We start from the raw sequence: 25,226 nt of genomic DNA on the forward strand, positions 1-25,226 counted from the left end.
ACGAAAATTCCCGACTCTATAGAACTGACGCATCAAAGCGCCAGTTGCAAGACGGACGTCGTTCCGTTCGTGTCGTGGGTATTGTTCTTTTCTTTGGTGAGTAACTTCGTTTTAACATGCATTCTTTTCTGTTCGACATCTGTGAATACTTGTCAATTTCTTAACATAACAAACTTTTCTTCAAGTTAACACCAAGTTAACATAGTTTTCATGTTGCCATTTTTTTTATAACTTTTAAATACGTATCAGTTTGTTAAATATACGCTTGTACGAAATACATATAATAAAGATAGGGATATATGAATTAGTATTTAAAAATATTCATATATATGTACATACTTTTTCATTTACATGTGTTTCATGGCTAACGCATTCACTGTTGACATTTTCCATTTTACACGTATATTTTTTTTAAATTTTAGTTTTTGAATCGCTTTTTGGTGTGTAACATATTACAATACTCTCTTGCTAATTGGTTAGAATTCTGCTTTTCTAACTGGCCATCGTTATCCCCATTATTTTTTAGAAGTGTCTGCGTGGAACTAAAGCTCCAGTGTTATATGTATTTCTTCCATTTTATCTGTTGTGATTTTGCATATTTAACTGTTTTTATGTAAAGTACCGATTTTTAAATTTCAATATTTAAAATTGGATATCGAGTATCACTGTTTCACTCTATCGACATAATTATCTGTTAACTCGTCGAGTCAGGATTCCTGGACTGTTTTGCACTATTGAACTATTATCATTAGCGATCTTTTATATGTCGTAAGTTTCCTAATTAACAAGTTTGATGATGAAACAAATGAAATTTCATAAGTAAATTTTGTAAATTATAAATTATCTGATTTATCCTATTTGACAAAAAGTTATAAAATTATGAAAAAGAAATCTATAGCCCACAACTTCTATTTAACTTATTAATATTGTTAGTTGGTATTCTTGTGCAAGAGCAACCTGACATAAATATAAAAATCCTTCCTTGTTAACCGACCACATTCAGTCCCGATCCGCTGTCAGTTAGCAAGGCCTTACTGTACTTCAATGCAGACCGGTGATTGTATCAAACTACTATGCAATTCGAGAAGGTTATACGAGGTTTTAGTAGCGTTCAAAAAACTAGATGGGAGACTAATTCGTCTCGATATAATTTTTATTGTTAAATAACTCGCGTCGGTTTATAGTCATTCGATGTATTATATTGATTCTGAAATTGTCGATCAAGCATCGGTGTCGTCTATCCTTCTTGGTACGTTTACGTGTGTGTTTATATTTACATGTAAATGATGTGTAAAACGTGAAACAGGAAGTTAACTAGAAATTGAAATCCAGCGCAACATATGTTCCATAATATAATAACTTACTATTCGTGTTTTCGTTAATATCATCATTTATTATTTTTTAGAAATTAACTTACGTGTATATTTATTAAAGACAAATGTATGGAATTATTAGTACTTATTATGTTTTTCAATGCGCGAAAAAAATCTTGGGCTATTAAAATTTTTTGTGTCGATTAGTCTGTGAAAAATAATTAATGATAGGTAACGGTGGTTTCAAGCATAAGTTGCTGACACAAGTATGATGCATTAAAGCCTGCTCAAACATATGCGCGTGTTTTTTTGAACAGTGATAAATTTCCTACTGCAGTACTGTTGTTTTTTGAACGATTTATCGGATAGTTCCGCTATTATACACGAAGAATCTTCCGGAAACACTATAACTGCTTTTTGCAATCGAATCGTGAATTTATGTCAAATTAATTAAACCAAGAAATATTTTATTCTATTGGTCTCTATTAGAATATTCTGGAAAAATATTCCATTGAAGTTATTTCTATTGAATCACTTCGAAAACATATTCTGTCGAAGTTACTTAAGAATTTATTTATCATTTATTAACACGTCATTTAAACAGCTTTTTTAATGTTTCTTTATATAGTAATTTATACCAACAATTGCTCATGACAGCTAGGTTAAGCAACCATATATTGTAGAATTATATTTCTTTTATTTAAATTAGGTTAGGGGAGCATGCTATATAGATCCTATACATCGTCCGTGAAAATTTCATATGAAACAAGAGTGTCTTCAGTGCTTCATTTCTCCTTGATGAGAACTAATTAAACTCACAATCGTTGTCATCAAAACGATCTCGCTTGTTTATTATTTCTCTAATGGGGAAGAATTTTCTTAATTAAGTCGTACTTCTAACTACGATAGCAAGTATAGCAAGTTCGGTTAGCTATATATACATCTAGTATGTTTCGTTTATCAATTACATAAATAGGAATCGTAATTCATTGATCAAGATATCGTGTCGATACTATTAATACTTCACACTGACACACATCAGAAATTGTAACATAATAATAGACCAAATATAGGGTATTTTATTTTCTAACATAGTTTAGATTAGGTTAATTAGGCTCGACTTGAATTTTTCCATTAAAAAATATAACACAAAATTTTGAGTGTCAGTATCGAATTGAAACATGTAAAATGAATAGTTATCCTGTTTTTCTATAATAATTTGTAAGCTCTTTTAAACGAGACAATCTACGTATACGATATGAAGGTGTTAGTCAATGTGGCAGATGTTTATGTAAGTTTGTGTTATTATGACGACATTGTGCGACGTAAAATGTGCGATATTTCTCATTTGCGAGTTGCAAGAGGATTAGGAGAGTGGAACGAAAGTGCACAGGTGCGCGAAAGAAAACAGACGATTCAGTGTAGGTGAATTAGCATGTGAATTGTGCGCGGCTTCGTTCTTCATAAGTGTATCAGGTAGTCATGGAAAAAAAGAAGGAAATAAATCTCCCGTCTCCTAGTGCGTGATGAAAGCTCGTTTGAGTTCGTCTACCGTGTGAGGATGTGTGATATGTAACAAAGCATTTATTTAGAAACAATGTGTCTTTTACAGCTGCATCTGCTTCCCCTATTGCACTACAAAATTCTGCTTTGTTTGGTCACGCGTCTTTGACCATTGACAATTGGTTTGAATTATAAGAGCGTACATCTTTTATCGTCTTTCAACCACGATTCCTTTCACCACTTAAATTTCGTTCATTGAATCATTGTTCACACAAGAGTTCCTCCATGCATCATTTATTAATAATATGGAAGAAGAAAAGTTGCTTCAAGAATAGTTTCTTCTCTTGATGATCAGAACTATAGGCCTGTGTATCACTATACATTCAGTCATCGGAATAAAGTACAAAATTACAAAGATGTTATTCGTATTAAATTATGACATAAACATTATCGCGAAATGTGATATGTCATATTACAAAAGTATATAATTTTCTGATGAGTAGATTGTCGATTTTTATGCATTTATGAGCAAAAGATGCGAAAATGCACAGGACGCGTGTAATGTTTAAAAGCATATGTAAAATATCCCAAAATATAGTGGTCTCTATGATATTTAATAGGTAAAACAATTTTCCACCTAGGTTCCATTTTTTTTTAAAATTTATATTCACAAAAGCATGAATTTGCATAAATATTTGTCTATTTTATCAGTCTTGGGATTGTACCCTAACCTCTTAAAGTCTAATTTAAAAACTTGTTAGTTACTTAATTGAAATACTTAATGCAAATATACATATCGTAATACCTACTTATTTTACATTACATATTTTACATTCTATTTGTTTTTATAACTATTTATTAGCATCTACATGTTTATATAACCTACGTATCTTGATTTCAACAATATAACAAGAAGATCGTTAATCTTTGATACCATACAAAACGTATTACAGCGTATTATTGTCTGATAATGGAATCACGTGAGTCGCACGTCGCCGCTTTTTTTTTTTGATTTGACATGTTATTAACCATCATTCGTACAAGTAATCGGTTTTAATTCATTGTAAAGAAGATCGCGTCGGATAGGAATACGATCAAGATGTTAACAAAGTTGGTCTCAATCGACTAATGTATTAATTATAATGTATTGTACATTGATGTGTCCTTAATGCTGACACAGGAACACAGTTAACGATTCTCTCCGAGATTCTCTCTAGTAGTACGTCTCCATGAGTCACTGGTGACACGATCCTCGTCTTACGATATCGGCTAACCTATATGGCAACGAACGATCTTTTTTCCGCAATTACGTAACGCAGTCTCGGTTGCCAGACTAATTATCTCGGCAATGGAAAAAGGTAACGTACCGCAAGGTCTTTTTGACATGCAAATGAGTTATTAACCGATCAACGTAATCGACTTGAATTATATAGATCTCCTTACGTTATTTCTTTACGATTATCTACATAGTCGGAGTCGTACATGAATATTACAAATGGCGGTTTTCTTTTTAAGGCGATACGTCATTTTGTCGGTTTAAAAAGGATGGACAAAGTTTCTTTGCACGTTCCGTAAGTGCCGCACGCACGGAATAACGTATAACGAAGGACTTTTTTTAAGTTTATGTAATTAACGAAGCTACAGCATTGGAAAAGACTGCGTTAGGCTGAATAGACCGTTAATTGAAACATCAAACGGATTTCTCTGAAAACTGTACTTTTTGCTCTGATGCTTGACGGATCTTTGGAACTCAGTTATCTGTGAAACTTCGAACTTTCTATAGTTGTCGTCTCGATATCTTAATTTCGTCTTTGTAAATTTTCGAAATTCGTCCTTTTTTTTGGTGAAAGAACGAAAACTTTTGTCAGATATAAATAGACAATGTTGTGTAACTTGCAACAGCAAGTAATATTAGATCGCCCGAAAAGATTGTTCCGGTTTGTAAGGAAATAATAGACGCGCAACATTTGTTCTTTTATATTATTTTATTGATTTATTCTGTTACTACAAAATTAAACTATTATTTCCTTATAAGACGAAAGAAACTTTTCGGATGACCTAATATTTATAGTAAGCATTAAAATATTTTTAAATTTAAATACCACTGAGAAACTGTAATCGATCTTCTATATTTGACTAGATGATCTCTGATAAAGAAAGAGCAAGGTGTTTCATAACACGTGAGGCCCATTTCGGGCGTGGACAGGAGACACAACAGCAACGAAGAAAGTTCACCTGAAACGTCCTATTTCACCTCGTTTCAAAGTCAATAACTACTTACAACAATCGGCGATAGTTTATGTTCGTAGAAGATTCTCGAAATGACCATCCTCAGTTTCTACGCAAGCTCGCAGTCGCCGTGTCAGAGAATTTCGCAGTCTTTCAAAAATTCCAGGCGCATGTATGGAATATAATACAAGCGATGAAATGGTTCAATACTTTCCAATACCTTCCACGAAGGTAATCCAAATTTGCGGATCATCGTGACACGAAAGTGGCTACAATATTGGAACAGGATCGAACAGGACACACGTCTATATGAATTTTTTTTCACTGTTTTTGGTGTCCACTATCGAAGTTGGAGCGAAGTGGATGCCGCACGTTGCGAAACACCCTGCACACAATATAACAGCGTAATAATATAATTATTATAATTCCGAAGGTGGAGAGATGTTAATAGTTCTTTGAATACCAATGTCTAATCGGTAAAGTACACGTATTATAAATACGTTTCTCGACAGAATACTTATCAATTGTAAGTTACATAAATAACCGTTTATACGTGTATAAGCTTCTGTAACGCGATTAGTGGAGTTCTTTCCTCCATATCGACTAATTCCCTGGTCAATAGTTCTTACGACGTAACTTTTTATAAATTATCGACGTGATAGGAAAAATGATGAATAAATGAGAGAAGGAGAGAGATTAAGTAGCACGGTAAGGCAACGTATGCTCGGGATCATATGCACCACGATTCAATCTAATCGTTGAAAGCGGTTGATGATGATGATCGCGGGAAGGTTGTTCCAATTAATATTAAACGGCCTGCGAAATGATGATATTACCGTACGTGAGCGTATTAACGGGCCATGCACTCGTTACTATGCCCCCGATACACTCGCAGCGTAGGTTCTTCTTCGCTTTATATTAAAAAGATTCTACGCTCCGAATCTAGATCAAAATTTTCTTCTGCCTATTCGCGGCAAATTTTCGAGTACTTCTTTTCACGTTGCACTGAAACAACTGGTTAGCACGAGATAGAGAGGCGATTGAAGGAATCGAGGATGATCGCATTGCGCCTCCACTATACCGTATCGAGATTTCGCTTTTCGTTGATTTTGTCCTTTTGTCCAGGGAGAACAGGTTCGTTGACCGCGCTTTGTGGTGGTGCCAACGCTCCATTTTAACGTAATCTCCATTGTAAATCCCTTGTCTACCCTTTCTCCTTCTTTCTCTATTTTGATCTTGTGCTGCGTTTTGCAATGTGTATTCGATACCCGATAATTAAACCGAATCGATGCCTTTAATTTGATATTACGGGGCAAGAGATTGACCGTTAACTTGTTGCTACCGAGGCCGTGGCAATGATCTTGAAAAGGACGATAGTTATCTACGATATCCGTAGAATATCATCTACCACTACGTTCGCGTGAATTTGCCCGATCTGAAGCAGACAAGAGTAGACAGGAGATGGTTCTATACCAACGAACATAAGTCGGAAGGAATGAAATTTTGTTCTTAACGCTTCGTTTCGGAGGAGATAAAGTTCGAACGTGTTTAATCAGTTAGCCGTTGCGACCTCTTTGAAAAGCGTGTGCCTAGAATGCGTCGCTAAAAGCAAGCGATAACGAGTATATTCGTCAAACACGGAGTACGTATGGCTGTTATAATATAGAATTAAGTTGTAAAAGAATGATCGTTTTAGTTTTTAATCTTATTACCCAGTATACTCGCGAAAAACAGCTAACTGGTTGATCAAAAGTTCTCCAGTACCTGACAAATTTTCAAATTCTATCTTCTTCAAACTCAAAACTCTTCGAACTCGACTCTCCCGAAGCCGAACCTTCCAACGTAGTTTCGTTACATTCGATTTTTGTGTTACCTCGAACCACGCAGTCTCTGTGACTTCGCTCTCGTCGCGAATGCAGAACCACCGTCTATATTATAATAACAGATCTGATTGTGAATGTTTGCATCACGTGCTGTTGTCCATCAAGTTCGCCGGCTGCATTGTTCTGCCACTTCTGCTCTCTAATCGCGTCGAATGAATTACGAAACCGGACTAAGCGTAACGTCTAATTACACAGCAGCTACGCAACGCGTGGACGTAATGCGTAATGAGTATGTTCGCAGAAGGTGAAGTAGCTGTCCCGAGTTCGTTGACCGTGACAACAGATAGGCGGCTCTTACTTTCTCGCGGTGACGAAACCGAGCAGCACCACGGGAAGAGTGTCTAGGCTCTGTGGAGTTTAGACGTAGACCAAGTCGATACGCAAGAAAAAGAAAAGAGCTATGATTCGAGCGTGCTTACTTTCGTATTCCAATGTCGCCTCCGAGACAAGAAAGATGCGCTATAATAAGGTAGAGTTACCGGGGTTCACTCAAGTTTCTACGTCTTAATGTTCAATCTTGAACGTTGCACGGAATAATCGCGCGTCGTTATACGTTTTAAGACACCATCGTCAGTTTACGACAGAGTGACGAAGGAACTAAAGAAAATATCGTGCGCTCTAAGCAAGAAAATTATATGAAAACCGAGAGAACGATTCGAGAATGACTCTGCGATAGGATTATTCGAGTCAGCGAGGAGATATTACGCTGTAAGAACTAACAAGATGAACAACGAAATAATTTCTACGAGGAAAGCAACATACGCTTACTATCGTATCACGATCGTTAGATCGGACGAGATGAAAATGTTAACCGTTGATCGAAACAATTTCTTATCTTTTGACGAGCGAAACTTGTCCTCGTGGAAAACTATAGTCGCTGATTTATCAATATGCATGTACGATATATGTATTTTCCGTCAGGCCACCGATAACGGAGTTAAACAGGTCATTTTTCAAACGTACATCGATCGTAAAACTCGTTGATAAGTTGAACTGTCGAATTACAGGGGGAAATTACTTACGATTAGTTTGACCCAAGTATCCTTCTAACTCAAACAAGCTTATCTTACTCTGTGCCTGCACGTACTTACTCATCGTGGATCGCGTAACAAACGCGTTGTTCTTCTTTTTCCCCTTTACTCTCGCTTCGTGATTCTGTAGTGAAATTTCGTTGGTAACCACGTGGCCACTGACGCGTGTCTCCCTATTCCTGACCCTGGGCTTCACCTGCCGTTTCCTGCTTCCCCTACCGATTCATTCATTTTATTTCATCGAGACGTGTCGTACGTTGGTTTTCGTGGTAACGCACGGCGATCGAGCGTGTATCGCCGTTTCTCTACAGGGGAACAAGGTGAACGAACCGAACCATTCGATCGTTCTTCTTTCACCGATACGGAAATTCTCTGCTCGATACGTTTTAACTCCATTAATTAAAGGCCAAGCAGCGAAACGATATGCGAAAGTACGACACGGTGGAGATAAAAAACTCGTATGATCGTAGTGCCATAGGACACTTCGATTTCTTTAAATCTTCTAAAACTGTAGAATTTAGATGAAAGAGATTGTGAAGGAGAAATTATCCAGCAGATTCTTGGAATTTTTTTTTTTTAATAGATTCTAACGTCGTATCACCTGCTCCTCTGTGATTGTCAGCAACGTCTATGTGAACAAAGAGAGAAAGAGAGAGAGAGAGAGAGAGATTTACTAGTCAGATTTTGCTAAACGACGATGTATCTTTCGGAAAGGTGGAAAAGCTTGAGACTCGATTTCTATCAGAGAGATTTTCACTTGGAGTTCCTTCGATCTATGCTGTTTGTTACGAGAAATCTGCGAGAGATTGTATTGAAGACGATTTAAAAGAACGTGATTGACGGTGATTTAACAAACGCGGATGTCGCAGATCGACGGCTTACAGGTTTTTTTTTTTTCATGATTACGGTATGAATTTAATGGAACTCGATAACGCGAGTCGACTAGAGAGAAATTATAAATGAAACGTTGATAAGATAACGTCGACCCTTAATGGATTAAGAGCTTTCGATTAAAGATGCACATTATGTTATTGATAAATAGAATCATAGGGTAACGATTAATTATTTCTCACGTGGCTGTGGCTGAATTTCTAACTCGTCCAAAATCATTGTTTCAGCGCAAAGATACGAACGTGTACACTACAAATGTGTCAACAGCCACTTTAATCCGCAGAATGTTACCACAGGCGAAACGCAGAGGAAAGATATGGAAAATAAGAAAGAAAAATGTTGGATTATCGGTATCTATCGATAACTATATGTCAGTGTTGTCATAAATTATTGTAGCGGGCAACGTGTAGGTCACGAACCCGTACAGATTAGCGTGATGCAGTCGTGGTTCGTGTTTCAAGGATCGATGCAAGGATCTACCGGTTACTTTTACCGTTACGATATTCCTAACGGGATGCTGGGAATGCGACGCGGCGGCGGAGTGAACTAGCCGAAAGCATTGCCTTCTCTCGCGCTTTCTAGATCAGCCACGCGAATGATCGTTCGATATTTGCACTTATGAATTCTCCTTTAAAATTATCCGATCGACTTCTAAAAAAAAAAAAAAAAGAGAAAAAAAAAATAAAATGAAATAGAAAAGAAGGTACAGCGATTAGCAAATGAAAAAGTGTAACTGGAAGGGAAGAGAAAAGTTCCCATACATAATCAGTTTGAGTCGCTCATTTCGAGCATTGATACTTATTAATGCACTAACTTATCGCAGCGTTGTGCTATTCAAGGTCATCGATAATTGGCAAGCGGTGTAACGTGATTTAGATGTCTTAGGTAGCGAGGAAAGCGCTTTGCCTTTGGAAATGTTTTACAATATGCTATCGACCTTATAATTTCTTACTATATTTGGCGACTATAGAGTATTACTACACTCTACATACGTAACTTTAAATTATCTTCAAAATGTAATCTGTGCTTGATAGTATGAAATCTAGAAAAGAAAAAACGTACCATTACGTAATTCAAAAATATTTAAAATATCGTACGTATAGTGTCTCGTGAAGGTATTTAAACTTTTATCGTAGAAAACTTCTACATCTATACGATGTGTATGTTATATAGAACATTTGGAAATTTCATTAACGATATAACAAGACCCGATTGTCGAGATCGTATTGGTCAAGTTACATTATTCTTGTAAAAGGTTTCTACGAATATTACGCTCATCGACTATTATATCTATATGTATACGTATGTGAGCTGAAATTTGTTGTAAAAAAACGTAGTGCTGTATATATATTTCACGGATGACTTACAAAATATAACGATCGAAGAATATCTGTAAATTCACCGTAAGCTAAGATCTATTCTGAAAATGTAACACTACGTTTTACCGAACGTGATAACTCGGCACACACACGTTGTTCATCGTATTCACTTTCCACGAAAGGAGTTCTAGCGGCTCGTTCATGCCGATAAAAATCATTTACCAGCGATTTCATCGAGGTGAACGCGCAACGTGTCGCTTGAGAGCGCACCGATTCGATTCGCGTGGGCGTTTTCAAAATTCTGTCACGGTGGCTTGTACTTTGTGCGACAACGGTGCACCGGTACGTGACGACTTTTGTTCGATTCAGTGACTGTCATCCAATTAGCGGAACGATAAATCCGAAAGGATGTGTCTAGATTATTTTACCACCACGATATTGTCCGCTGTTCAGGATTGCCAATTCCAGTTTATAGAAACGAGATTCTCTTGCCACTTCTTCTTTTAACTAGTGCACGAAAAAAAAAAAAAAAAGAAAAGAAAAGAAAGGCAACTGAAAAAACAGGTAAGATGGCATTCCTGTAACAGCTTCAGTGAGTCATTACGACAGTTTGGTACCGTGCGTCTTTTATCTATGTCTTATTTCGTGATAACGATCGATAAGAGTCGAGAAATTTCGAGCGGGCGCATTCCTCCGTAATCAAAGAATCCATTGAATCACGACTGCGGTTTTATATAGTATTCTATCTTTTTTGATACTTTGAGGACCGTAGCCTGAATATTTTTGGTACGATTGAAAAGATTCGAACAGTCCCTGGGAAAGTTCCTTCCGATTTACGTTTCGATTCCATGTACATTTATTGAATTGTATAGATGGTATTTTGTTGTTGTTGTTGCCACAACCTTTCTCCATCTTTCACGCGACTTGGATGTTCCCATCCTTCCAGAACCTCTCAGGTTCTTCGGAGAAGAACTTTTCAATGTGATTTTTTATGTCGACCGAAGAGTTAAAAATCGGTACGAACTTTCCCAGCAGCATTTAACAAGTATAATATTTTATTAAAGATCAATAAGCGTATTTAAAGATACTTCTGCTAACGCTTGAAAACAATTTGCCCGATGCAGAGTTACTAAGCAACATTTATTATTCTATCAAATTCCTTAAAAGCCGAAACGAACTTTCCTAGCAATTGATATTATATCTAATACATTGATAACGGTTTCGTGTTATTCGACCATGTAACGTAAAAACACTTTCACGACATTTCGTTTATAGCATCCATTGCATTTTTTTTTTACTGTTTTATTTAACGGTAGTTAACATTTTTATAGGATGCCGTACAAAGTGCGTAAGACGCAAATTCGCGTCTCCAGTCCGCAAAGCGTTAACATAGTCTTATAGCGTCTAACGTAATCGTTTTTTAATGGATTTTCAAACGGCTGGTACTTGCTCGTCATTATTTATAGCGATTTGCGTATCGGTTTATTATTATATTATTATTATATTATTATTATTATTATTATATTATTATATTATTGCTTATCGTGATTTACTAAATTCGCGTAGAATCAATGGAACCTTGCGTCCTTCGTCAGGTACCTTTTGCACTGGTCGGTCGAGGGTCATCTTAAGTCTTCGTCGAACGGCTTTGACAACGGCACTTATGCTGCTTCTTCCATCAATAACACCGCGCGAACCAATTTCGTTCGTCTAATCTAAGGCGGAGTTGTTCTTCTTTGCAGCGATCGATCTACAAATTAGACGTAGCGGATCACTTTCGTTTGTTCGATTCGTTCGACTGATCTCTGTCTAAAAACGATAAGAGACGGTCAAATTATATTAGGATAACATTTTTCTTCATCCTTTTAATACTAAAGAGATAACGTATCGTTCTCTTTTGTTTTTGTATACGGTGCTCACGTTTCGAAATTCAGAAAGCAAGATGCTAGAAGAAGTTAAACTTCACTATGCCGTTTATTTCCTATCTGGAAAATAGTGACTATGCAAATTATAATTACACATCCTTATATTTATCCATTAATTAATTAGATCCAATGATATTAAACTTCTTATCGTCTAGCGGCACTAATTACAGTGGTAGTTGCGTGGCTACAAAAATTTGATACTATGAAAGCGAAACGTAGAATTTGATAATATGGTGCATCATTGGAAAATGAGCGCGTTAATTGTAGTAATAATATTATTTTTCGTAGCCACTGTTTAGGCGGATAAATAATGTACGTTGAAAAATTCTTTTTACCAACCGTTGCCAGGAAACCGAGTATCATGATTTTTCTTTTCTTAACATAGCGATGCCATTCGCGTAGTGGCGTTCGTGCGGATTTCTTCTTGAATTCGTAATCTCGCCAGCGGAAATCTCGGAAGACTGCTCCTTTCACCGGAAACGTTCGTCCGTTTTCACAGGTGAAAGTTGGGCGACATGTTGAACGAATTTTGCAAAGGAAAATTCCGTTTGTCGTGCTTCTCGTTATAGCAGTTTCTACGCGATTGCAGCTCATGCGAAACCATTTGAATTATGCGCACTGGTTCAAATGTGCCTGTTGTTCCTTCCACCGTGTAATTAGTTTAACTAACTCTTTAGAACTGGAGTGGTGAGATTGATGCCAGCAGAGAAGAAGATATATCGTGGCGAATATGTTAAAATGCGTATGATCGTCTATTCCTGCGGGGGGAAGTTGTAAATTTCGCTTTCATTCAGTTTGTTTCTTTTTACGTCGTGATGGCCGTAAAGATACATATTTAGGTGATAACAGATCGTGTTGTAAAGCCGTAACTAGAGCTTGAAAATATTTTCTACTTTATTTATCAATGGCTGTCTCGTGATTTTCGCGTAGGCTGTTATATCGTGTTTGCAAATTTATAACAGAATTTCAAATGTCAATAATTCTCAATAATTTCCTCTGAAACGCTCCACGTTCTTTCCTGATTTTCTTAGACGTACGCTTGGATTATATTTCTCGACGTACATACTTCTGGTAACAGGATTATTTCTTTGAAACGTATAATATATAGAGCGAAATAATACGATCGTTCGATTTATAGATACGGAACAAAGCAAACATTACGTTATCTTCAAAAATGTTGCAAAAATGTTCGAGACCCAATAACGTTAAATTAATAGAACTTGCAGTCATAGTACGTAAACTAGTATGCAAATGTAAGTACGTATAATTCTGTGAATTAATGCATTTGTTTCTCGTTTTAGAGCGTAAGCCGGTATGGAGAATCAGCAGGTGTGGGTGCGAGACCCTCAAGAGGGTTTCATAATCGGCAAGTTCATGGACATGGTCGACGGGGATGCGTTGATCATACCATTGGATCCGAAATATCCGCAACGCACTTGTCCGCTGGACGAAGTTTATCCTGCTGGAGAATACACCAAAGACGTTGAAGATAATTGTAATTTCATCATTGCAACTCTCGTTCTTATCTGCGCGATTCTTTCCTCGCGAAAAATTGTGTTATGTTGGGTCCATTGATTAAATGGGGTTTAGACAATAACAAATGTGTTTTACAATTATTCACGTGTAAAGGGGAAACACGAGTCACGGGGATTTCCGTCAGCAACGGAAGTCTTTAAATGTCGCAGGTGACTCTCTCTTTCTGTCGCTTTACAACATCTATCTTCACGGGTTTGCTCTGTTTTTCATATTCTCAGGCGCTCTGATGTACCTGAATGAGGCCACGCTGCTCAACAACGTACGAACTCGTTACTTCAAGGATAGAATATACGTGAGTAATTGCGCGCAAACTGCGATGCACTGTTCGAAACAATTGGCAGATCACGTACCTAAATAGCTCGATGTTATATGGGACGAATGCGCTTTAGACGAATAATAAATTATTACTTTTAAAGATGTTGGATATTTCAGGCCAAATCTGCTATTGGTATTTTCTCGTCGTTATACGGTGGCTATAACAAACATTGACGCATAGTCTTATTTTTCAACGGACCGTATTTCTATCAGATTCTATAAATTTCGTGAAAGTACTTCTTCTAGCCACTGTATGTAATACATCATGATTAAAGCGTACGTTTTTGCTGATACCTGACAGACTTACGTGGCCAATATCTTAATCGCTGTAAATCCATATTGGGAGGTCAAGGATCTTTATTCTGCTGAAACGATCAAGGCTTATAAGGGAAAGTCTTTGGGAGAGACGCCACCTCATGTTTTCGCTATCGGTACTCTTAGTTTTCACTGTTGTTACCAGATGTTTTGGTAATTTGGATTAATTTAAACATTCGCTTTCCCTTTCACAGCGGACAAAGCGTTTAGAGATATGAAAGTACTGAAGCAATCACAAAGTATCATCGTTTCTGGCGAATCAGGAGCAGGGAAAACCGAATCTACCAAGTATCTGCTACGATATCTCTGTGACTTATGGGGATCAACGGCTGGACCGATCGAACAGAAGATTTTAGATGGTATATTCTAGAAAATCGACGCTATACTATAATTAAACACGATCGATCAATTATATTCATTGCTGTATATTCATACATTTAGCTAATCCAGTGCTGGAAGCTTTTGGAAACGCAAAGACCAAACGAAACAATAATAGTTCTCGTTTTGGTAAATTCATGGAGGTTCATTTCGATTCGAAATGTCAAGTGGTCGGCGGTTACATTTCCCATTATCTGTTGGAAAAGTCGAGAGTGTGTCTTCAAAGTCCTGACGAGAGAAACTACCATGTCTTTTACATGATGTGTGCCGGAGCACCTCCAGAACTTCGCTCGAAACTTGGGATCACGAGGCCAGACGATTTTCAGTATCTAAAGAATGGTTGTACGCAGTACTTTTGCAACGAGGAGTCGGAAAAAAAATTGAACGACGCTCAAAAGAGTCGCGATCAGAGCATGAAAGGTACCTTGCACGATCCAATTTTGGATGACGTTGAAGGATTCAATGCCATCGATCAAGTAATTATAAATATTATAATTAGTATTTAGAGTTAGACTATCAATAGTTTAGATTCTTAACAGTCTTAGCTTTTTAAAGATCTTTATAACCGCGTAAATTATGCGAATTTATTTATTATAAAAAATAATTCAGAGAGGAAAATATTCTTTTGTTGAAAGATTGATAATTATATTTTACCTCTTTTTGCTGATTGGATAACTTTCTAAATTCAGGAAAAAGCAACGGTAATTTGATCATTTTTTTGATTATTATCAAACCACCCATTCATTTCATGCAATTTTTGATCTTACTAATCTATTCATGTTTAGTTACAAAATGGTTTTCCTCCATCCATACAATTTTTTATTACACGATTGATTTTGATATTTATGTATTTTATATACGTTTTTTTAGTACAGCGGTGATTAATTGCTTTTTTTATTTTTCATTTTTTACGAAGGCTTTAACACGTCTTGGTTTAACTGAAGCGGAAAGAATGGAAATTTATACAATGGTAGCTGCGGTACTCCACCTTGGGAACATCACATTCGAGGACAATCCCGAAGATACGAAGGGCGGCTCTAGGATATCCTCTAACTCTGAGAAAGCAGTATTAATGAGTGCGAAGTTATTGGCTGTTGATCCCGAGGAACTCAGGCAAGCTTTGGTTTCGAAAGTAATGCAGACTAGTCGCGGCGGTATCAAGGGAACGGTCATCATGTAAGTTTATATAAAAATCAGAAATAGAGAAACAAAAAGAAAGTTTAATAAACTGACTGAATACTTTTAAGGGTACCACTGAAAGTCTACGAAGCCAATAATGCCAGGGATGCTCTGGCTAAAGCTATTTACAGTAAATTATTCGATCATATCGTAGCTCGTATCAATAAGAGCATTCCTTTTAAAGCTTCGAGCTATTATATTGGAGTTTTAGACATTGCAGGGTTTGGTATGTGTTATGATATTTCTTACGCTATTCTTACTCCTTCAATAAATTTATGATCCTTTTCTTATTATCTCTTATAGAGTACTTTAAGGTCAACAGTTTCGAGCAATTTTGTATAAATTATTGTAATGAAAAGCTACAACAATTTTTTAATGAAAGGATCTTGAAATACGAGCAAGATCTTTATGCAAGAGAATCGCTTAATGTGCCGAAGATATCTTACGTGGATAATCAGGACTGCATTGGTAAGTTTAATTGTTAATTCGTCATTTCATTGCCTAAACAAATAAATCTCTTTTCTACATGTTCGATTTTTAGATTTAATCGAATCGAAGAACATGGGGATTTTCAGTCTCTTAGATGAAGAATCAAAATTACCAACTCACAGTTTTGCACATTTTACTAGCGAAGTTCATCGTGTTTGGAATGGTCATTTTAGAATAACCCTACCGCGAACTTCTCGTTTGAAAGCCCACCGAGAATTGCGTGACGATGAAGGATTCGTAATTCGTCATTATGCTGGTGGTGTTTGTTATCAAACGGTACTTCATCTGTTATATGTAGTATATCCTATTTTTGCTCTTGTTCTTTATAGAAAGTATATTTATTATTAATATGATACGCTATATTGTTATGCTTTCTATATTTGGTACACTTTCTATCTCACTTTCTGACTTTCTTTTCTTTAAGAAATCTCTAGCAATTTTTCTCATTTTTAGAATCAATTCATTGAGAAAAATAACGATGCTCTACATGCTTCCTTGGAAGCATTAATTCAAGAAAGTAATAACAAATTTCTAAGAACACAGTTTACCAATAATTCTCGTCAGAAAGGGAAACTTACTTTCATCAGTGTAGGCAGTAAATTTAAAACACAACTTGGGGAACTAATGGATAAATTAAAAAGCACAGTAAGAGAATTACTTACATTAGTCATTTTAATATTATGCTATTTTTAAGTAGATAATTAGGTAGCAGGTAAATTAAATTTTTCTTACAGGGAACAAATTTTATTCGCTGCATCAAACCGAATAGCGAGATGGTGGCTCATCAATTCGATGGAAACAGTATTTTGGGACAGCTTCGTTGTTCTGGAATGACGTCTGTTTTAGAACTCATGGAACATGGCTATCCTAGTAGAGTTCCATTCCAGGAATTGTATAACATGTACAAATCGTATCTTCCGCCAGAATTGGCCAAACTGGAGCCCAGATTTTTTTGCGAAGCGTTACTTCATAGCTTAAAATTGAACAAGAAAGATTTTAAGTTTGGAATTACCAGAGTTTTTTTCAAACCTGGAAAATTTGCTGAATTCGATAAGATCATGAAATCAGATCCTGAGAACCTAAGGAAGTTAGTAGCTAACGTAAAGAAGTGGTTACTTAAGTCTCGGTGGAACAAGATGCAGTTTTGTGCGTTATCTGTGATCAAATTGAAAAATAAGATCATCTATCGAAGACAGCATTTAATTATTTTACAAAAAACAGCGAGGATGTACATAGCTAAGAAGCAACATCGTCCTCGCATAAAGGGAACAGCGAAGATTGAGAAGTTGAAGACACAGTTAAGTGGCATGGAAGAAACGTCCGAGCAATTGAAAAATCGTGAAAAACCTATGGGCGACATTAAAAGACTGCAGAGGGATTTGAATGCGGCTATTGAGAAAATAAAGATGAATGAAAAAATAAAGCCAGTGGAAATCGATTCTTTGTATACGAATTTGGTGAACCAGGTAAACAAACAAATGGCGTTGTTGCAAGATATGGTCGAGCAACAGAAGATTGCCGAGGAACAAGCAAGGCTGAGGAAGATTCAACAGGAGTTAGAACTCGAAAAGCAGAGAAAAGAAGAGGATGAACGTAAAAAGAGAGAGGAGGAAGAAAATAGAAGAAAGAAACACGATATCGAGATGAGAAGGAAGGCAGAAGAGGAGCAAAAGAAAAAGCAAGAAGAAGAAGATAAGAAATCTGATGAGCTTCGTAAAGTACATACTTTATCTTTGACAATTAGCCTTTCCCCTGTTTATTACTTATATACTGATATGATTACATTACTTGTTTATGTAGAGTTCTCGTAATGTAGCATAATTTGTCAAAAGTGTTTAATACATAAACATCTCATTTTCTATCTGCTCTGAAGGCACAGTTGGAAAAAGAAGCAATGGAAAACAGCAAATATCGCGAGTTATTGGAGCAAGAAAGAAGGGATCATGAATTGGCAGTCAGATTAGCTCAAGAATCGAATGGTCAAGTCGAAGATTCTCCACCATTTGTGCGAAGGTATTGTATCCTGCTTTGCTTTCATCAAAATTTAAGCATTTGGAATCTGTCATTTTATTTTTTTGATACTAATTGGAGGAAAGTAGAGCGAGCTACAATGGATAATAAACAAATTTTGATTAAATGAAATGTAGCCAAAATATAACGAAATTAATCTTGCTGATCATTCGAAGAACTTTTTTGAGTGAAAAAATATGATCTTATTTTGTTAAATATGTACATATAGCGGTTCCGATGTACGAGTACCATCAAACAACAACAGATTAGCAAGGTATTGTAAAACTCGTTGAGGTTTACTGCATGTACAACTAACACTTACTAATATTTTGTAACTAATTAACTAACATATATTTTCCTGTAATATTAACAATATTCGATTTCTATTGTTTCTGAATGGGTAATATTTGGAGATTTTTTAGCATGCTAACCATTGTTCGTGTTTTGCAATTAAGGAATGCACAATGATATTTCTGATATACATACATGCAAGCTTTAAGAGCAATTTTAGCAAACAATCCCTCCTTTTTCTTTTCAATATAAAATATGTCAAAAATAAGTATTTTAAGCATAAATATTTAATGTTTTAATAGTGATAATATATATAGCATATGTTCTGTTAACATTAATTAATTTCGTTTATAAAAATAGATCGGAGCAAGTGCGCAATAATCAGGCAGCTATGGCCAATAAAAAATACGATTTATCTAAGTGGAAGTATTCGGAATTACGAGACGCTATAAACACATCCTGCGATATCGAATTGTTAGAGGTACGCTTCACTTTTATAGAATTATCAACTGACTATAAGGTAAATAAAATGCAATAAGAATTATTATCGTGTAATTTTTTTTTATAGGCTTGTCGTCATGAATTCCATCGAAGATTAAAAGTTTACCACGCGTGGAAAGCGAGAAATCGCAGGCGAACAACCATGGATGAAAATGAAAGGGCACCAAAATCTATTATGGAAGCCGGTAATGCATACAGACAAGTTTATTTATCTGAAAATCAAAGACGGAACATTCTGTATTATATTAATATATTTTAATGTTTCTTTCAGCGGCCAAAACCTCAGTGCCTCAAATGAAACAGCCCATAATCGGATCATCGCAACGATATTTCAGAATTCCCTTCGTACGACCAGCTGCATCCGGTCAGCAAGATAACTCGCATACATCTTGTAAACGAGGATGGTGGTACGCTCATTTCGATGGTCAATACGTTGCCAGACAGATGGAACTTCATCCTGATAAGGCACCGATTCTGTTGGTGGCAGGTAAAATTCTAGATATTCATCTCTAATTCATTTTAATCTATTTTTTTTTCTTTATCAGCTATAATCTTATCTGTATACATCGTTGCAACAATAGTTAGAATCACTGTATACATTTATGTTATATGTTAGTTAAAAAGTTATTTTCGAAGACATCACATTCGAAGAGAACAAATAATCGCGCATATTCATTAGGGTAATTAGAATCTTGAGCAAAAATTAATTTTTGTGAAGGTATTGATGACATGCAAATGTGCGAACTGAGCCTAGATGAGACTGGATTGACGAGGAAACGCGGAGCCGAGGTATTGGAACACGAGTTCAATCGTGAATGGGAGAAACACGGAGGCAAACCGTACGTACCTCCGTGTGATCGTAAAAAATGAGACCATTCCATCAAACAGACGAAAGTAGTTTTAATATAGATCTTATAAATTTTTGTATTAACCCACTTTGAAAGTGAACCCATAGCACAGTGCCTTAGGATTTGTGCCTTACTCGTTACACAAAAAAGGCAATTCTTTGAAAAGCACGATAATATTGATTAATATTATTATCAGTTATAAAATTTTTCATGAGAAGTGTAGGGAGATAATTGCATCTACAGTGGATATAAGGATGAGTGGACGTATAATGCATATACGCCTGATGCCTGGTGAGATGTGATATATACACAATATTTCAATTAGCTATTTGAATGCTCATGTGGGAACAGGATTCTTAATACGATAGATTTAATTGTTCAGTATTCGAAGTCAGTATAAAAATGTGTTAAAAATTTTTGTAATTAAAAGGAAATTATTTGTAGAAAAAAATAGATCTCATTCAAGTTGAACTTATACCTTTCTTTGAAAGCAAGAAAAAGTATGTATGTATGTCGATTTGCCTAATGAAATCAATTTATGGTATTAAGGTTTATTGAAAATCGATGAACTTTTAGTATATAAAATTCCTTCATATTTTGTAATGGAAAAGGCTCATGGTTCCTTCGAGTAATATACAGCATCGTTGAAAAGACTATCTTCTATTATGTATAAGTAATTTTACTTATTTACAAGATATATCGTTGCACATTTAACGCGAATTGTACGTTCGTCTTTTTAGTAGATATAAAAAAATTCATGAAATATATAATATGCGATCAATTATTCTTACAAATAAATAACATTTATGCCATTTTTCGTTTTGTGTTAGGGTAACATCGTGTATAGTTTCTAATAAAAATATTTGTACTCATAGCAGTATATTAGTAACGCTAAAATAAAAGCTTAGCTAGGAGGTACCCAGCCACAATAATTTTTCTCGAATTCTCTGGCAACTGCTAAACAAAGATGATCTTGATAAGATGCAGATATCACCTGGAACACAATTATGGGATGTATCATAGAGAAATGAACATGCAAAAAACATGTTAGAAAGCCTGAAGTTTAAAATCCATTAATTACCTGAAAACCAAGTGGTATTCCATCTTTACTGAAACCCATTGGTATCTGCGTTGCAGGTGTACTTGTCATATTAGCTAGGGCGGTATAAATACTGCAATGTGCTTCCCATAACATCATTTGTGGAAAACTTGCTGTACGACACCAAGTTGGACATATTAGTACTCCATTATCTTTTAACATAGTCTGTAAGCAGCATAAAAAAATATTGAAGACTTATTCGATACAACAAGCATATATAAATTACGCCTTTATTACTTAAAAGAATTATTAATCGTACATTTAGTTTTAGAGTAAGTTCTGCCTTAGACCTTTCATAATATGCTATACGTGAAGATGACAAGAATCCCTTGTGGTCTAGGCACATTTGCATAAGCGTACGCATTGGTGTATATTGTGACAATCCTAATAATGATTTTGTGAATTCTATACCAGATCCCTTAGGTCACAGAAATGAAACAGAAAGTTACAATTTATTAGCTTGAAAAATAGAAGCCAAAAATATATATGCAATAGAACAGTTTTAATTATCGATATTTGAATTATCATTACACTTGAGTTTGGTTCCAGTATAGAATCAATATTTAGGCTTCCTAATGTGGATAACATCATGTGGGATATATCCTGGAGCCATTCTTGTGGAAACTGGAATGCAATATTTGAATCTTAATTATTTATTATATTTACTTATATTAATTATATTACTTATTTATTAGATTTCGAAAATTTGACTTCTTTTTAGATTTAAATTATTATAAGATTTTTACTTCTTCCACGCTAGCGCCTTTCGTTATTAGATACTGCTTGGCTTTGTGAATTGTCTCCTTTATTTCTGATGTTGTCGATCTAATACCGAAAATGCCACTGATGCTATCGAAATAATAAAATTTTAAGTTTTTTATATCGACTGGTACGTCGAAAAGTGGAGGCAATCTGCATGCGGGAGATGCGGCCAACACCTTCATACTCAAGTAAAGATCCTCCACGTATCTTGCTATGGGTCCTATTGTTAACATCTGTTTAAAGATAGGATCGTCAACTAGAAAGAAATGTCCATCGAGAGGAATGGTACCTATAAAGAAACAATCGTATAGAAATATATGTATATATATACATATATTCCAACAAGTACGTATAAGTTCCGAGTGCAATACCTGCAGTAGGTTTATGAGTAAAAATACCAGTGAAGAAACTTGGTATTCTTAGGGATCCAACTAAATCCGTTCCAATTCCAAGCACAGATGCTCCTGAGCTAATTAACGCAGTCTAAAATAGAAAAGATAATAAAAATAATTAAACAAAAAAATACTTAGCAATTGAGTAAAGGGTGAAAATTCTTTTGCGATTATATGGACACTTTTATATATTTTCTTATAATTCACGATTTTATTGATTACGCCATATACAGTATATAGGAGCATTAAATTACTGTAAACGTAAAAACTCGGATGATCTAAGTGATTACCTCACCCCCTGACGATCCTCCTGATGTCTTTCTCGTGTCATATGGATTCATTGTATGGCCAAACAGAAAATTATAAGTGTGCAGAGTTACACAATACTCGGGAACGTTGGAGACCAATAAAGGAATGGCACCAGCGTTTTTAAACGTTTGAACTACATATGCGTCTTCTGTGGCCTTCGTGCCTTTCTTGGATACGCAACCACAGGTAAAGCTCATTCCTAATTTAAACGAGAACAAATTTCGATATCACGCTCGATCGCCTTTTTTATCATATTAGAAATATATTAACTACAAAAGTTATATTATAATTTATTATTACTTTCACAGTAGCGAGGGTCTACAGTTTAAGAAATTCTTATGTAAGAATTTGGTCGTCCGACAGTGTTTAAAATACAAACAGTATCAATACGAAGATGGATCGAAAGGATCGATGGAGTATTAAAGAAAATAGGAAAAGAGAATATTTTTAAATTTTGTTCGCTGGGCTTCGTAAGACATTTCAGAATTCGTAACTTCGAATTTTTACGCCCCAATCTTGCTTTCGTTTCAAGGAACATAAGGATTGTTAATATCTTAAGACATCGCGCGTATATCAACGACGACTTCTACATGTTCACGTTCAATTTCATAAAATTTCGTTGAACAGAAAAAGGGAATGGTGGGAAAAGAAGAGAAGGATATTTATGGCAATGAGAATAATACTTCGACCTCGATTTGTGTATCGTAAAAGTTACTTAATTTATCTTAATTAAAATTCTGTTGATGAATTTCGACTCGTAAAACGAACATTGGAATAAAATATCCGTGAAGCAATGTTTCGATCAAGTTTCGTCAAATGGTCAAGAAAAATTGTTACCTTTAACCGCGCACGATTCCTTGATAGATATCGGCACACCATAAAGAGGCTTATTCCTTTCCAGCTGCTCGGCAGTCATGGCTAAGTCACCGCTCTTCAGTTTGGCGTCACATATCTTTGATTCCTCTAGAGCAGCTTCGAATCGATCTTCTATTACTGCGTTTATGAATGGATTCACTTCTTTAATACGCTCGATATATGCTTCCACTATTGTCTGACTACTGAGCTGTTTTCCAATAAAAAGAAATTACAAAAGTTGTGACGTATTTCAACTATCAAGGGCCAAACGTTTCACAAACGCAACATCTCACGCGTAATTCCGTTTTATCTTTTCTTTCTCTCGATTAATTTATGTTATTTTATATATTGTCTTTTTCAATTAATTTATATTATATTTGCATTAATTTTATGAGAGGAAACACTGAAAATTTGTTTGGTATCTTTCTCGCTAATATTTTGTTCTTTTACTTACAATTCTATGATTCTATAAAAAGTTCGACGATATCAAGATACTTACAGTACTATGATAGTATAAAGAGTTTACTTGTGACTCTATTTTATGTAACGGGCATTCTTTGTATCATTATCTCTTTCACTCAGATCCTATAATTTTATTTTCCAGAGTATTCGAGAAAATTCAAGTATTTATGGTATCGGGATAAATTATTTCTTCGAATCGTGGGGGATTTATCTGAAAGTCGGGGAAACGTAAAACGAAATCCACGGGTTCTTTTCGTCAGAAAACAGACAAAGTAAAAGGTGAAGAACAAGGCACATTTAAATTACTTCATTTAGGCGCTTTTAATCAAATGTTCTGTTTACCTGACGATAAGAAACTTGAACGTACTCAATAACAAAGTTCAAGTGGAAATATCAGAGGAGATTTTAATTTCAATAAAGATAATTTAATTTATTAATCCGATGATAATGAGTGCAAAGAGCAAATAAAAAACGAAGAAATGATTAGAATAAAAATGAAGTTGTGTATGAATTGATCAGAACGAAATCATTTTTAGTAAGTTCCTTACTTTTCTGTTTCTGATCTTGCTGGCTAGCGTGGTTGCGCTTAATTTTAACAGTGGATTTTTAATTGGAGGTATACTCGGCTTTTTCTTCCAATGAATAACCATGAGTACAAGACGATGAATGCTGCCTATCGCTTGTACCAAAATTATTATTAGGTTGATGAACGGCTCTATCATCTTTCCTGCAATAGGAAACATTATTTATTAAGCTGCTGTTTTAAGCTTGCTAGGATAATTAAAGGGATGGAATGATTTTTTATAGTATTCGATTGTACTATGGTACAATACATGTCCGTAATTAGCCACATTCAATTATACTTGATAAATTTACTAAATTTTACTAAAACTAAATCTTAAATGAACAAATTTTATCCCATATTTTGTTCTTATTTTCTCATAAGGGATCATTCCATGCCCGCTTGTACGTGTTATGCGACTGCACTTTGTATAAACGAGAATATGTGTTGGGTTGGCAACTAAGTGATTGCGGGTTTTGTCAATAGCCGGTATTGACAAAATCTGCAATCACTTAATTGCCAACCCAATGTTATTGCGCTCTTATATAAATTCTAATTACATAAGCTGTTTGTCGGCTGAGAAGTTCAGATAAACGCATTTTTTATTAGGACATATGCCCATTAATAACAAACATGCACGTTTAAATCTCTCTTATTTGACACACATGTGACGATTAATTTGCTAGTTTTTCATACTCTATTGATTTCTCGCATTTAAAAAAATTAATAAATATTCAATGAATAATATCATAAGGTGTACGTTGTAGGTTGAATTAATCTCTTTTTGTGGAATTTTTAAATATATGCCAGGGTTACTTCCGCTTCGCGT

General features: G+C 35.4%; 2 protein-coding genes across 6 annotated transcripts in view; one reads left to right on the plus strand and one right to left on the minus strand.

Annotated features, from left to right (window-relative positions):
* Positions 1-20,737, plus strand: LOC117241714 (myosin heavy chain 95F). Of its 5 annotated transcripts, none has more exons than XM_033507732.1 (19): positions 1-96; positions 13,396-13,589; positions 13,849-13,922; positions 14,247-14,376; positions 14,455-14,619; positions 14,702-15,114; positions 15,328-15,339; positions 15,555-15,814; positions 15,886-16,043; positions 16,121-16,285; positions 16,359-16,582; positions 16,760-16,951; positions 17,041-18,024; positions 18,180-18,319; positions 18,546-18,590; positions 18,968-19,088; positions 19,176-19,293; positions 19,380-19,595; positions 19,827-20,737. In XM_033507732.1, the coding sequence occupies exons 2-19, from the start codon at positions 13,409-13,411 to the stop codon at positions 19,976-19,978; spliced, it is 3,750 nt and encodes a 1,249-aa protein (XP_033363623.1). In that variant the 5' UTR covers positions 1-96; positions 13,396-13,408; the 3' UTR covers positions 19,979-20,737. The 5 variants fall into 5 exon arrangements, with proteins under 5 accessions (XP_033363623.1, XP_033363627.1, XP_033363626.1 ...); XM_033507733.1 differs by lacking the exon at positions 1-96 and adding an exon at positions 7,186-7,397; XM_033507736.1 differs by lacking the exon at positions 18,546-18,590.
* Positions 20,601-25,226, minus strand: part of LOC117241719 (fatty-acid amide hydrolase 2-B-like) — an 8,443-nt gene continuing 3,817 nt past the window's right edge. The window contains exons 2-10 of the mRNA XM_033507751.1: positions 24,384-24,562; positions 23,356-23,581; positions 22,500-22,717; positions 22,189-22,300; positions 21,802-22,106; positions 21,587-21,679; positions 21,315-21,473; positions 21,038-21,220; positions 20,601-20,950 (exon numbers count right to left, since the gene is read on the minus strand). Of these exons, the coding sequence (XP_033363642.1) occupies positions 20,861-20,950; positions 21,038-21,220; positions 21,315-21,473; positions 21,587-21,679; positions 21,802-22,106; positions 22,189-22,300; positions 22,500-22,717; positions 23,356-23,581; positions 24,384-24,557 (1,560 nt within the window). The 5' untranslated portion in view covers positions 24,558-24,562 and the 3' untranslated portion in view covers positions 20,601-20,860. The remainder of the gene's footprint in view (positions 20,951-21,037; positions 21,221-21,314; positions 21,474-21,586; positions 21,680-21,801; positions 22,107-22,188; positions 22,301-22,499; positions 22,718-23,355; positions 23,582-24,383; positions 24,563-25,226) is intronic.

This window comes from Bombus vosnesenskii, unplaced genomic scaffold (genome assembly GCF_011952255.1).
Source record: "Bombus vosnesenskii isolate JDL3184/JDL3185 unplaced genomic scaffold, Bvos_JDL3184-5_v1.1 scf7180000016261, whole genome shotgun sequence".
Lineage (NCBI taxonomy): Eukaryota > Metazoa > Arthropoda > Insecta > Hymenoptera > Apidae > Bombus > Bombus vosnesenskii.

Excerpts from the sequence above, each read along its gene's own strand:
- LOC117241714 (XM_033507732.1), top strand. The coding sequence starts at position 13,409 with ATGGAGAATCAGCAGGTGTGGGTGCGAGACCCTCAAGAGGGTTTCATA. Across the intron at positions 16,044-16,120 it reads TTTAGACATTGCAGGGTTTG|AGTACTTTAAGGTCAACAGT; the intron begins GTATGTGTTATG and ends TATCTCTTATAG. Across the intron at positions 16,952-17,040 it reads TGGATAAATTAAAAAGCACA|GGAACAAATTTTATTCGCTG; the intron begins GTAAGAGAATTA and ends TTTTTCTTACAG.